At 46.6% G+C, this 13,030-nt stretch overlaps 1 protein-coding gene across 1 annotated transcript in view; it reads left to right on the forward strand.

Annotated features, from left to right (window-relative positions):
- Nucleotides 1-291: 291 nt before the first annotated feature.
- Nucleotides 292-13,030, forward strand: part of GNAS (GNAS complex locus) — a 156,951-nt gene continuing 144,212 nt past the window's right edge. Inside the window, exon 1 of the mRNA XM_086761083.1 lies at nucleotides 292-555. Coding sequence (XP_086617209.1) covers nucleotides 303-555 — 253 coding nt within the window. The 5' untranslated portion in view covers nucleotides 292-302. The remainder of the gene's footprint in view (nucleotides 556-13,030) is intronic.

The raw sequence follows: 13,030 nt of genomic DNA on the forward strand, positions 1-13,030 counted from the left end.
GGGGCGCAGCCGAGGGGGGTGCCCGGCCGTACCCCCCCCACCCCCTTTTCCCGCCACCGCCGCGAGGCTGCGGCGGGGGCCGCTTTCCAGAGAATACGGTAAACATGTCCGCATCACGTGTGGCCGCCGGCCGCGGCGCGGGGGACCGGCCGAGGGGAGGGGCGGGACGGGACGGGACACTGCGCTCCGCAGCCCCGGCGGAGCGGGGCCACTTTAAGAGGCCGCCGGGCGCCGCCGCCTCGCCCTGCCCGGCCCGGCGGAGAGCATGCCCGCGGCGCGGTAGGGCGGGCGGCTCCGGCACCATGGGGCTGTGCTACAGCCTGCGCTCCCGCCTGGCCGCCGCGCACCCCTCCGCGCCCTACGGCGGGCGCGGCGAGGCGGACATCCCCCCCTCCGCGGCGGCGGGGGAGCACGGGGACCCGCAGGTGCGGCACCGGCTGCGGCAGGACCTGGTGGCCAAGGAGCGGGCGGACAAGAAGCGGAGCAAGAGCATCGACAAGACGCTGAAGGCGGAGAAGCGGGAGTACAAGCAGACGCACCGGCTGCTGCTGCTGGGTGAGCGCGGGCGGGAGCGGAGCGGGGCGGCCCGGCAGGTGCGGGGCGGCCCGGAAGCCGCCGTCAGCCCCGGTGCCAAACGCGCCCGGCGGCTCCCCGCTCGCAGAGTGGGCGGCGGCCGCGAGTGGGGCCGGGCGGGGGCCCCGCGCTCAGGTGGGCTGCCGCCTCTCAGGGTGTCCCCGTTCTGCCGCCCCCCCGGGGGGGGGGTGTCTTTGCGGGACCCCCGGTGCCGCGGCGGGGCTGGGGGCGGGCAGGGGCGCCGTGCCCGGCGGTGGGCGGCCGGAGCGCGCAGCCGGCCCGGGGGCGGCAGAGCCCCCCTCACCCGCGCAGGGGGACTCACTCGGTCCCCACGCAGGTGCTGTGTCCGCTGCCCCCAGCCGGTTGCTGCCACAGAGCCGCTCACTGCGGTCACAGGGGAAGGTGAAGCTGGTGCGATTTTCCTGCATGCAGAAAGCGCGGGGTTTATATGTGCCCTATTTTTTTTTTTTTTTTTTTTTTTTTTTTTTTGCTGTCGCCTTCTCCGCCTCCCAAAACACACGCTCGGGGAGTCCCGCCCTGTGAGGCTGGGGCTGGTTTAATTCATCGCTGCCTGGCGATGCAGGTAAGTCAGAGAGGTTTGGCAATGTTTCTGCTCCCCCTTCCCGCAGCCCGCTGCAGGTGGAGCATGGATTATCCCGAGTGGATTGCCAAACTCTGAGCATCTTGGAATAATAGAGAATATTTTCAAATGTCTGCAAATAACTTAAAAGCCTCCTACCCCCTGAGGCGTGTGTGGTACCATGTGTGATAAATGGCAAGATTTGGCCCTGATCTTTTCCATGTGTGTTTGTGGCCCGTAATAGAGGAGCTGAATTTTAAGGAGCTTTAGAAAACAATATTGGACATAGCGTTCTGAGTCTTAGTGGTAAAAGTTTTTATCCTTGGAGTACAGCTTCCTTTGATGTGGTTGTAGCTATTCTGATGTAAGTCTGTTCATAAAGGTGTACTTTCCTCTTATGAGGAGGGCGAGCAACACGTGTAAAGACTGAAGCTTGTATGCTGTAATTGTCCTGGTGAGGAGCTGCACCTCTAACCAGCGTGGCTTTCCTTTCAAGCAGAGGCTATGCTGTCGGTCTTTTATGGTTTTGGGTTTTGTTGGATTTATTTATTTACAAACAGGAACAGGTTGCCCAGAAAGGTGGTGGAGGCCCCATCTCTGGAAACGTTCAAGGCCAGGCTGGATGAGGCTCTGAGCAACCTGACCTAGTCAGGGATGTCCCTGCTCCTTGCAGGGGGGTTGGACTAGATGACCTTTGAAGGTCCCTTCCAACCTAACCATTCTGTGATTCTATGATTCTATATTTTGAGTTTGTTCTGTAGTGAACAAGTGCTTGAAGAAAGAGCTGCGAGAATTGGTTTTTCTTTGTAGATTAAATAATTAGAAAAAAAAAACAGTAGGACTATTTTTGATGTTGATTTGCAAGCCTTTAAGTCATAAAGGCTGTCTGCTAGTCTTCTGTATTTGCAGTAGGCAATATTTCAGTTGCCTGCTTTCTACTGTTGCTTCTAACATGTTGTGCCACAGAACTGGTTTTTGCAGAGATGGCATTAAACATTGAGTGGGTTGAACAACATGTCTTAGCAGTTTGGTATTATCTATGGTGAAGCCAACAGAGAGAGCATTCTTTGTCAAAGTACTGATTTATAAATTTGATGGATATGAGTCAGTGTTGTGCTGGCAGTAGTTTATTATATTTCAGCCTGGACTTGAATAGCAGGAAGTCACTTTTTGGCCCTCTCGTAAATCTTGAGATGCCTAAGAGACCCATTTCCCTGCTCCTTGCACAAGGACTGTCAGTTTTCCAGTTAGCTTCCTTCCCTTGCTGCTTCTCCCCTGCATCCCGCTCTCACTGTTACGTGGTGAATTCTCTGTTTGTAAACCAGAATAAGAAGTTTGGGGTGTATTTGGTTATACTTCATGTACATCTGCAGGTCTTGCTGCCACAGCTGAGTGTCTCTGTGCTGAGACTTTGCCTAGATGCTTATGGATTGCACATGCAAATAGTGCAGGGCAGTAATATTGAACGAGGGGGGCAGGAGCATCTAGCTGGGATTTAAAGCTGCAACTGAGTCTCCTTCCAAGGAAGGGAGTTAGGATGGAGGGGGGAAAAAAAGACTGAAGAGGTGTGGAGCTGGAGATGTCTCCTTGCTTGGGGTTGAAGGGCTCAGTGGCAAAAGCTGCAATAGGTATTCATGGTTTCTTGCTTGTGCTTCCAACGTTTTAGGCTGGTGTGCTCCTGTAGGAGCGCGTCACTGGCGTGGAAAGCAACGGACACCGCAGGTGGCTGCTCTTTCTTTGAGAGGAGTTTAAATGAAAACTGCATTGATGCTTCAGGTCTGGTGTGTCCCCAAGACTAAATTATTTTTAACGTATGGCTGCATTAGCTCACATAGTTTTCAAGGGCTGCGAAGTTGCGCTGCAGATCTAGCGTGTTCCCTCCCGTGGCACGCTCGGCATCCAGGGAGTGCACAGAGTCACAGGTGTCTGTGCCGGCGTGCGGTGTGGTGTGGTGTCTGTAACACAGCCTACAGCTGTAAGCTCTAGCCCGTTACTCAGTGTTACTCGGGTTCGTGCTCTTCAGCACGGCTGATACTGATGTTCCCGTGTTGCAGTTCCTTTTTTGCAAGGAAAGTTCCTGAATTTATCGGAGTGCTCAGGGATGTGCAGTGCGCGGGTGTAGTTGGTGGATATCTGTATGACCTATTACTTGATTTTACATCTTTTTCATCATTTTTTTCAATCCTTTTTCATCACCACAGATGCAAAAGGTAAATTCTCAATTACTGAAACTTAATTTGAGTAGAGCAAAGATCTTACATCTGCTCTGTTTTTGAAGCAACAATCTGACTTTGTACTTGCAGGAGAGTAGTTTTTTGCTTTGTTTTTGTGAAAGGAAAATGCCCAATCAGATGTAATCTCGCTGGATTTTGTTTAGTGTACTGTACAAGTCATAACTTCAAGATTACAGTCATTGTTATGTTGGCAATGTACTGTGAGTTCAGGGTTACTCCTGGGTATGGGAGGGTGATTTGCAGTGTGTGGGGGTTGTTTTTTCTTTGAGGACAACTCTGGCTCTAAAATTGAAAGTGCTTACGGGGGGGAAAGTATTTTAAACTTTGCCATAGACCAATTCCATTCTGCATGTGCTTTCTCATTGATGACAGTAATGTTGGTCCTCCTCTATCTTTTTTTTTTTTTTTAAGACTTTAAAGTATAATTCAACTTAATTTGTGTTTTTATCTTACACCAAATATTATATGAAAACAAAGAATTGTAGCCCTGTATGAGGGGTTTCAACGCTTTTTGATCAGTTAGTATTTTCCAACAAAAACTCACTCTGTCTGAAACAATTATTCAGCTCTCCTAGTGTGTATGTTGCTTTACCATGGCCTTCCTCCTCCTCCTCCTCCTCTGTGATCTGGTTTGCTGTAGGAAAGTGAACGTGGACTGGTCTCCTCTTGGTGCTTTGCCAGTCTTTGTGTACTTAGGTTTTTCACTCTCTAACTGAACTCCTTACCTGTGTAAAAAGTACTTGTAGGTTATTCCTGTGTTGAGAAGGAAATGTGGATATCAGTATACCGATATGTGTATGTGCACTTGTCATCTTCGTTGTTTGTTTATATTAAACTACAATATATTCAATAATGACCATTCTGAATCTTACCTACATCAGTGCTTAAGTAAAAATGTTTCTAACAGAAATATTTATATTGGTACAAATATGAATATAGGGCATGCAAATCTGAAGTTTTTATAGGGGGAATATATTCTACAGGAAGAAAAACATACTTTAAAAAGCTAGGAAATATCGGCATGAAGAGTAACCACAGTCACCCTCTCTGTGTATGCTGCATGGTGAGCCCCTCCATACCGTGTAATTAAAGACTGTCTTGTATGGTTTACATTGTATTTTTTTTCCACAGGGCTTGTACTTCATTCAGGGCACAAGATGGATGTTGTGTAGTGAATGAGCAGCTTTCAATATTCTTGTCCTCCTCATACAATGTGTCACCCTGTGCCCTATTTACAACACACCCGCCATACCCTGTACTGAATGAAGAACTGTTGAGCTCCTCATGGGCTTCTCTGTAGTACTGACCACTGCAGGGACTGAATGCTTCATAAATGTCAGTGCATGGCACTGCTGCAAAACGGGGTGGTATCCTTCTTTCGTGGCTGCTGGAGAGGGAAATGCCACCGTAGAAGACTAAGACTAAAATTCTCTGAAGCTACCACTGATTTTAAATGCCTGGTCTTTGCCTGGTGGTAATTTTTCTCCATAGTACTCAACTTTTTTTTTTAGTGACACTTCATGTGCTTAGAGCATGGACTTCATGGCTGTGAACACTCAGCACTTTCGCAGGTGAGCTTCAGGTGCTCTGAAGCACAACGCAGGGAGCGGGGAGCACAGACGGGCACCCGCTATGGGAGCTGCGTGCTGCTTGGTCGGCCGCGGCAGCTCTGCAACAGAATGAAGCTGGTCTGGTTTTCCAGGGCAGCAGTTAATCCCACAAGATATCCTTTCTCTTCTTGTGAATTCCTGTCTCACTTGCTTACAGCGAGGTGGTCATCCTGATGCTGCTTCTCAAGGACTGGGCAGATGGGGAGGGGAAGTCACCCAGTTATAAAGACAGGCATGTGTTCTAGCACCTGACAAAATTCCCTCTCATAGGAGCTTGTCCTTGTTCACTGTAGTTTCATTCACTTACAACTGATTTGTTTTTTGTGCCCTGTGTATTCTGAGCTAGAAGAGGAGGCATACACCGTGCAAAAAAGTGTGTGGTCTTTGTTTGAAGATTGTGTAAAACATGTACAGAACAAAACAGACTGAAAATGTAGGGGAGGCCTTTATCCTGGCACTTTCTAATTCTCAAGAACAAGATTTTTGACACAAGATATCTGATACCAACTTGATGTTTAATTTCCCCTTTAGGAAAAGCAGGAATAGGAAAACAAAAAAAATCCTGGGTTCAATCCTAGGGGATGCTTGTGATGCAAGTATTTTGTAACGGGTTGCTCTGCTGAACAACCTGTCCCCCCTGCACGCTGCGATAGTGGCTCGCAGGGCGGTGGTACGTGGTGGTTCTCCAAATGGACTGTCATTAGTGGTGAAGGAATAACTATTTTCCAATAGGATTCCCAGTAATTACCAGATACTGCAAGAATACTTGCACCTGAGAATCTCTGTGGTTTCCATCTGCCCAATACTTCCCAGTGCAGCCGTGATCATCCTGCTATGGACACCAGGAGGTGGTACGCTAATTATGGGTCTTCCTTTATGATGAAGAGCTTCTGCAAGATGAGCCCTACTCTGTTCCCACTGCTGTATACAAAATGTGCTCTATGGCTTAGAGTGCTGCCTGTTCAGTTGGTAACCAGAGATCTTTCAGGGCTGGAGCGTGTTCACCCTGAACAAAAGTACCTGGAAAGCTTTGCAAACTTTATCAAGGCTTTACTTAATATGCAAGCAATGCTGGCTGCAGGACCTGTGATGTGATTTGGTGGATGTTCGCTGAACCGCAGAGCGATGTAGGGTCTTCAGCACTGGTGCCTCTATGGTTTAGATAACTTTATTAAGTGACTTCTCTCCTGCTCTCATTTTAAAATTTCATAGAAAGGAGATAGGTGAGATGCTCATTCCTTGCTTTTTTCTTTGGTGATCCCTTGATCCCTAGGACCAACCACAGCTGTGCAGTCACACAACAGCACAGATGTACATCATCTCTTCCCTTCCCCCGCGTAGGTGCAATCTGGGTGTTAGTGGTAATCTCTATTTTTACTCATTAAATGCCTGGTGGGATAAAGATCATCATCCAGCACTCTAGAGAGGCCACATTCATGTGTAGCCATGGACCTAATTTCAGAGTTATCAGAAACTTTTTTTTATAGCTAAAACACCACCCCAGCGGTGCTTTCTTTTTGACTACTGCTTTTTAGCTGTTTGTTCCATCTCTCTTATCCTGAAGGAAGGTGGCAGCTTTTCCTTTCTGCCTGTGGAAAGGATGGCTGTGGTGCCTACTGGCATCCCAAGTAGTGAGTGAAACCACCACATTTCTTGCCTGAAAGAAGTTAAGACTCCCCTAGCATGCAAGTTTACTGGAATCAGTAGTTTGTTATTAGGGCAGCTGAGTCCTGTGAAGTTTTTCTTTGGGAATGGGAAGAGTTTGGGGAAGAGGGCTTTCCGGTATGAAAGGAAAATGTAAACTTGTGGAAACCTATTTATTGTCTCTGACTACAAAGAGGTTACCTGCTGAGCACACCACCAGTGGAATGGAGGCACTGAGGTCTCGCCCGTGCTGTTATGTTTGTAACCAGTGGCTGGCTCTAAATGCTGCTGGTTTAGGTGCAACAGGGCTGGCAGAAGCTTGTCATCCTGTTGCTCGGTCAGCACCATCTGTTCCCAGAGCAGACAAAATGGCTTGGTTGCTTTTGTGTAACTGTCGGCTCCTTTCTGCGCTGGGATGTCTTTAGTGGAACTGTCTCCTGTTCCTGGTTGGGAATAGCTGATGGAAAAAGGAGAGAGAGAAGGACTGAACTTGAACTAGTGCTTCTTAAAATAAATAAATTAAAAAATACTTTGGAAATAAATAATTTTTTTTTAAAAAGAGCAGGAAAAGAAGAGAGAGGAGACCAAGCACCTTAATGTTATTTATAGTTCAAACTTCACTGCTGTAATAAAGTACAATCAAACTCATTCTGTCTGATTCCTGAGGCACTTGTGAAGCTTTTGGAGCTGCCTACAAAAATGTGATTCAAATTCTCATGTTTCTCAGCATTTATCTCCAATGCACGTGTTGGCGCTGTGTTCCTGTTACCGTGTGCTGCCTTAAAGAGGGGTCTGGGGCAGCGCAGGCAGGACTGGCCGCTGCCTGAAGGCAGAATATCTGGACTATAGAAAAATGTTGTTTTCCTTCTGTGGGCTGGGTGAAAACCCTGCAGTCAGGGTTAGGGAAGTTGCCTCCAGCTATGACTACTCTGGTTTTCATAACTGATGTCTACCCATTTTTTTTTTTTCTATTAGAAGAGTCATCTAAGAACTCCCTATTAAGCAGTGTTCTTCATATACCTTCCTTGGGAAGGACAGATGAGAGACACTCAAAAGACCTGTAGAAAGCCATCCCACCTTGACTCCAAATATACACTATCCGCCTTCATGGTCATACCTGTCATTATCCCTGTAAAAATTTCCATGCAAAGCTAGAAGGGCTTGTGTGTGTTTTAGCCTATTAGTCTGACAATAACACTGCTGAAACTACATGACTGATGTTCTAATTTCTAACACCTTCAAGTGTTATTTCCAAAAGCATCTGTACTAGCTGGTGGTTTGTTCATGTTCTTCTTTGGCATCGTGTGTAACCTCAAGAGGCTTTTTCCAGAGATCACTGAATATTTTTGCCCTTTGCAAGGGAAGGACTTAGGCCCTTTGAGAGTTCCTCATAAATAACTAATCACTTCAACACACAGAGTTGGACCTCATAGTAGAAAAGAGATACTGGCACATCCATCCTCGCTATAGCATTTCAATCCAAAGAGTGGGCTTCATGGTATTTGCATGAGCTAATCCCCGTTGCTCTGTGCCTAGGTGAGCTTCTTACATGGAAATGTGGGCCACCTTTGCACAAAATTTTAGTGCCTTCCCAGTGCTGTCTGCCCTTGACCAGCCTCATGCAGACAATGCTTGGCGTCTGGAGCTCCTCTTGTGCACAAGCGTCTAGCAAGAGCTGAGAAGTGTGTTAGCCAGCAATCCTAGCTTGATCAAATCCTGTAGTGTCAGGGGAAAAAAGGGATTAAGAGTCATCCCAACAGCAATGTGGAAACTTTCTTTATGACCATGTTGAGTGCTATGGATACCCATGCATCTCCATAACGTGTACTCACGTTTTTTTGAGGAAAAACCTTGAAGAGCGCAGTTAGTTCTAATTACATGCAGTTCTTCCATGGCTTCCTTAAATTTGGGAGAGTGCTTACTCACAAGTATGCATGATTTCCTTGAATGTCCTTCTAATTGCTATAATTCAGAAAAGGCATGGAAAAAAGCTTGGCAATTCCCTGGAGTGAGGACAACTCCACTGCTTTCCATAGGAAAGCCCATTTACCAGCCATATAAATCCATAATACTTCAAATATTTGGACCTGAAGGATGTGTCTGAAAGGAATTTGAACTGCATGACTTATCCTCATTGTCACCCTGGCCAATGAAGCATTTGAGGAACAAGCCACTGTATGCTTTATAAATAGCTCAGCTGAAGTCGTCTTTACTTCCTCTAATATGTTCCCTCTGCAAAGAAAATCCACAGTATCTGTCTCTGGGCAACGTTTTGTAAGATTAGTATGTCACTAAAAGGAAAAAAAAGACAAATATTCTCTGCATTGAGGAACGTGGGATGGGTGGGGAGGCAGATGTCAGAACGTTGCTACTATTCATTTTGCCCACTGAAGGAAGTGGATGCTGAGGAAGATGGCTCAGTTCCTAACAAGGAATGAGATGCAGTTTTACAATCTACAGTCGTGCTATGTTTAGCCACTTTAGTCTCCACTGCAGTGTGTTGGAAGAGGGAGGGAGTGCTGAAATTCCTGGGAAAATCCAGTTAAATTCTGATTCAAATTGGAGGAAGAGTTGGAGAGGCTTCCTCCAACTGAAGGACTATTGCTTTGCCTTTTCATCATCCTAAGCACAATTAAATTGTCTTGCAAGGGGGAGTTTGTATATTAAAATCATAGACAACACACCAGCCAAATGGACCTGGTGGCTTCCATCCCCTGGTACATCTCCATCCCAGGAGGCTGAGCTTGGCGCTAAGCTGTCAATGTATTCAGCGCTATTTTCAGAAACCAAATCCACACACTTCTGCCCCAGCGCAGCTTCACACAGGTTTGTTTGCGCATAGCAATGCTGCCGCGACTTCATGACTTTGACCTCACGGGAGTGTATCGGGTTCAGTGGAAAAACAAATGAACAGCAGGCCCAACCCCTCAGCCATACCCTGTGCGCCCTGTGCCGGGATGGCATTTCGCACAGCGCCGGTGGAAAAGAGCTGTGGGAGCTGCTGGGGGAAATGTCCCCTGCGGCTTGCCCCGTCAACCAAAGGTGATTTGTGTGTAAGGTGAAATCTTGCCAGTGTGACTGGAAAAGTGTTATTCTGATTTTCATGGAAGAGCTTTCATTTTAAAGCACAATTGCTGATGTGACCAGAGAGCTTTCTGAGCTCTCGCTGGATCCTCCTGCCCTGGGCTGTCCCACCCCTGCATCCCCAGCAGTTCTCACATCTGTGCCTGCCACAGGCTTCCTCCATGTTCAGTTACAGGAACACTAACCCAGAATAAGTTGCCTTTAAAAATCTAAGGCTTGCAATTTGGGAACATTCATTGGATTTTGAAATTTGGTGGTATCTCGACCAAGTGCTCTTATTGACCGCTGAAGAGCAGGTTCCACTGCAGAGGAGCTTGTGAGGTGTGGTGCACGTGTGCTGCTCCCTGGGACCGTGCAACAGTGGTTATGGCGTAGTCGGGGCAGCCAGAAACGTGAGCCTGAACTATAAATTGTTCCCGTCATGTTGCAGAGATTTTAGATTTCCCTGATAGGCTGAAACAGTTCTGGTCGTGGTCTTGCTCCTGGTGAATGTGTCTTGTGTGCCAGCGCGTGCAGGAACCAAAGGCTGGTGGAAGGGATTCCCCAGGCTCCAGCTCTATGGTTTATAAGAAAGCTGTAAGGCTTTTCCTCACGGATTAGTTGGCACAAGTTTGTTGAGAGCGCAGCTCTGTTTTCTCATCATTGCAATTTGAAATAACTTCAGAACTGTGGTTTTACTGTTACTCCATGTCCTTTCTCTTTTTGTCAAGGCAGAAATAGCAGAGTACCCCAGGGATCAGGCTGTCGTCTTCATCCCTGTGGACACTGAAGAGGCTTCATCTTCCTTTGTATGATGAAAGCATGTGATGCAGTGCAACAACTGTACTCATACCTGTTGGTTCAGTAAGTGAGGAGTAGCTACAGGTTTAATTTCAGTGTACGGATGAGTGCCCTAACTGATGCCTGTGCTACATCTACTCACTTGGGTGCCATTCAGAGAGCAGATTTGCTTTCTCCGAGGAAGACACGCTTAGTGTTACTCTGAGTTTCTCATGTTGCCTTGCACTGTAGGAGACAAGTTTCAGGCATAAAAGCAAGGTGACCACTTCAGTCTTTTCTGATGCTCTCATTTTGCTTTATGGCAGTTTGACTAGGATACCAGCAACTGCAATCCTGTCACTTACTTTCTCAGAGTTCACAAGCTCTGCTGGCTTCTTGGGGGAGATGACAAACAGGATTGAGTCCACATAGCCTGGAGCATGCAGAGTCCATAGTAGAAACCAGTAGCTCTCTTGCTTGTCTGTCCCCAAGCTGTTACAGAGGGTGACTGCCCCGGCAGTGCCCTGAGAGCGGCTCTGGTCCCTGGGGTGTGCAGGGCACGAAGCTTGGGCTCTGCCTGATCAGCAGCTCCGATGGGGAAATGCTGCTGCAGAAGTGAGGGGGGAAAAAAGAAAAGTGCTTTGTAGAGTTTGTCCTTCTTTCTCAGTGACACCCTCGTCATGCGTTACACCACAACCTCTTCCTCTTCCCCTCCTCACCACCTACTGAACAAAATTTTTAGTTTGTGGGCTGTATTTGTTTGATTTTACATTTTTCCTGGTTGTTTTTTATGCTGAAATCTCAAGATCGCCGGTTAGCTGGGAGGTTTTCTGGAGCACTGGGGGATTTGTGGGACTGGGACTTTACAAGGGGAGGAAATAGAGACACTGAGGAGAAAGGCATGCTATTGTGAGCTGAAAATCGACATTCAGATTTTGTTTTTTTATAAATACCAGTTAAAACTGTCTTCTTGGAAGAAAAATACTGCATAAAACACTCTCTTGATGCTTTCCCTGCCTTATCTCCACACAGGAAGATAGACCTCATTTTTCTCTGGTCATTAAAAACATATAACAAATACCTTTTAGACTCTAAAAACTGAAAGATATTCTCTGCCAAGCCTGATTCCTTAACACTGCCTGTGCTCTCATTTCTCTCAGCTTCCATAAAGTTGAATCTCTTATCTGTAGCATTTTGTGGTTTTAGGTGGTAAGTGATTCAAGACATTCAGAAGGATATGTATTTGTTTTTAAAAACACTTCAAATATTCACAAGGAAAATGCTACTCCTTGTCTGTTTTTCCCCAAAACAAAAATGGAGATTAAATTATAGTGGGTAGTCCTTAAATGTTCATACATCCTTGTATCCAAAAGTGCTTTGTGCACTGCTATAGGAAAGTCAAAAGCAATTTGCAGAAGTCTGTTTGATTAACAAGTAGATGAAATGAGGGAAATTTCATTCTTGGCCTTTGGATCAACCCAGCAGTTTGTCTTGCAGACTCCAGCACAGTCCCGGCGGTTTCAAGGGGATTATTCACAGGAGCGAGGGCCGTGTCAGCCATCCCCTCTCAGAGCCCAGGGGAACAGTGAGTCACCTGTGTGCTGCCGTCCTGTCGCAAGGGACAGCACTCCATCCCCCGGACAACGTCACGGTGGCACACCATGAAATTGTGCTTAATCCACTTCAGCGCAGAGCCGGGCAATTTAGCCCAAGTATCACTATCAGGCCCAAATTGGAGTTTTATTGTACAAAGGAGTTTAAGAAAATGTCATATAAACTTTTTCTGCCATCAAATAATTCTGTAGTAGGTTTGAGAATCTGTTGCTCCTGGTAGAAGTCTAAGCAAAAACTAAATACTGCAAAGAGATTTACCATTCAGGCTTATTTTGGGAGGGGGATGAGGAAAGGCCTGATAAGTTATGTACTTGACCACACGTAGTTAAAAATATTATTTGGAATATAAACTTCCTTGTCTGAAGACCAGCTTTATGCACAAAGTCAAAAAGCACAAAAAGCAGTTCTGCTCCTGGCCTCCGTAAGTATACCTTAATGCTGCTGAATCCTGGAAATTATGCAGGGCATGCTTTTTAAATGTTGATTTTGACTTCTTGCCTGGGACCAAGTGTAAAGTCTTTCCAAGGAAATACTTAGAAGACTTGCAATGAAACCCAAAAGCTGCTGCCAAACCTTAGTTTTTAGAAAGGGAGTAGGGGGCAGTCCAGACTGTTAAAAACTTCCAGTTGTTTGTAATTAAATCCACTTCTTCTGTGCACAATAAACATATACTTAGAAAAAGATCATTTTACATAATACTTATGCGGTTTACTGCTGCTTTTTAGCTGCTAAAAATCAAGCAGTAGGTCTGCTATTTTAGTCTGGAAAGGTTACTGGAAGCTGGGAAGCCAGGACTGATGCAGCTGTGCCACCACAGTGGCACGTATCCATGTATCCAGCGGTGACACGCAAATCGAGCCAGGGAATCCTTTTCTCATCGTCAACCATCTTTCCCACTCCTAACTAGCTGAAGTTTATTTTGGATTGACAGG

The sequence above is a fragment of the Chlamydotis macqueenii genome, chromosome 16 (genome assembly GCF_036417535.1).
Source record: "Chlamydotis macqueenii isolate bChlMac1 chromosome 16, bChlMac1.mat, whole genome shotgun sequence".
Taxonomy (NCBI): Eukaryota; Metazoa; Chordata; class Aves; order Otidiformes; family Otididae; genus Chlamydotis; species Chlamydotis macqueenii.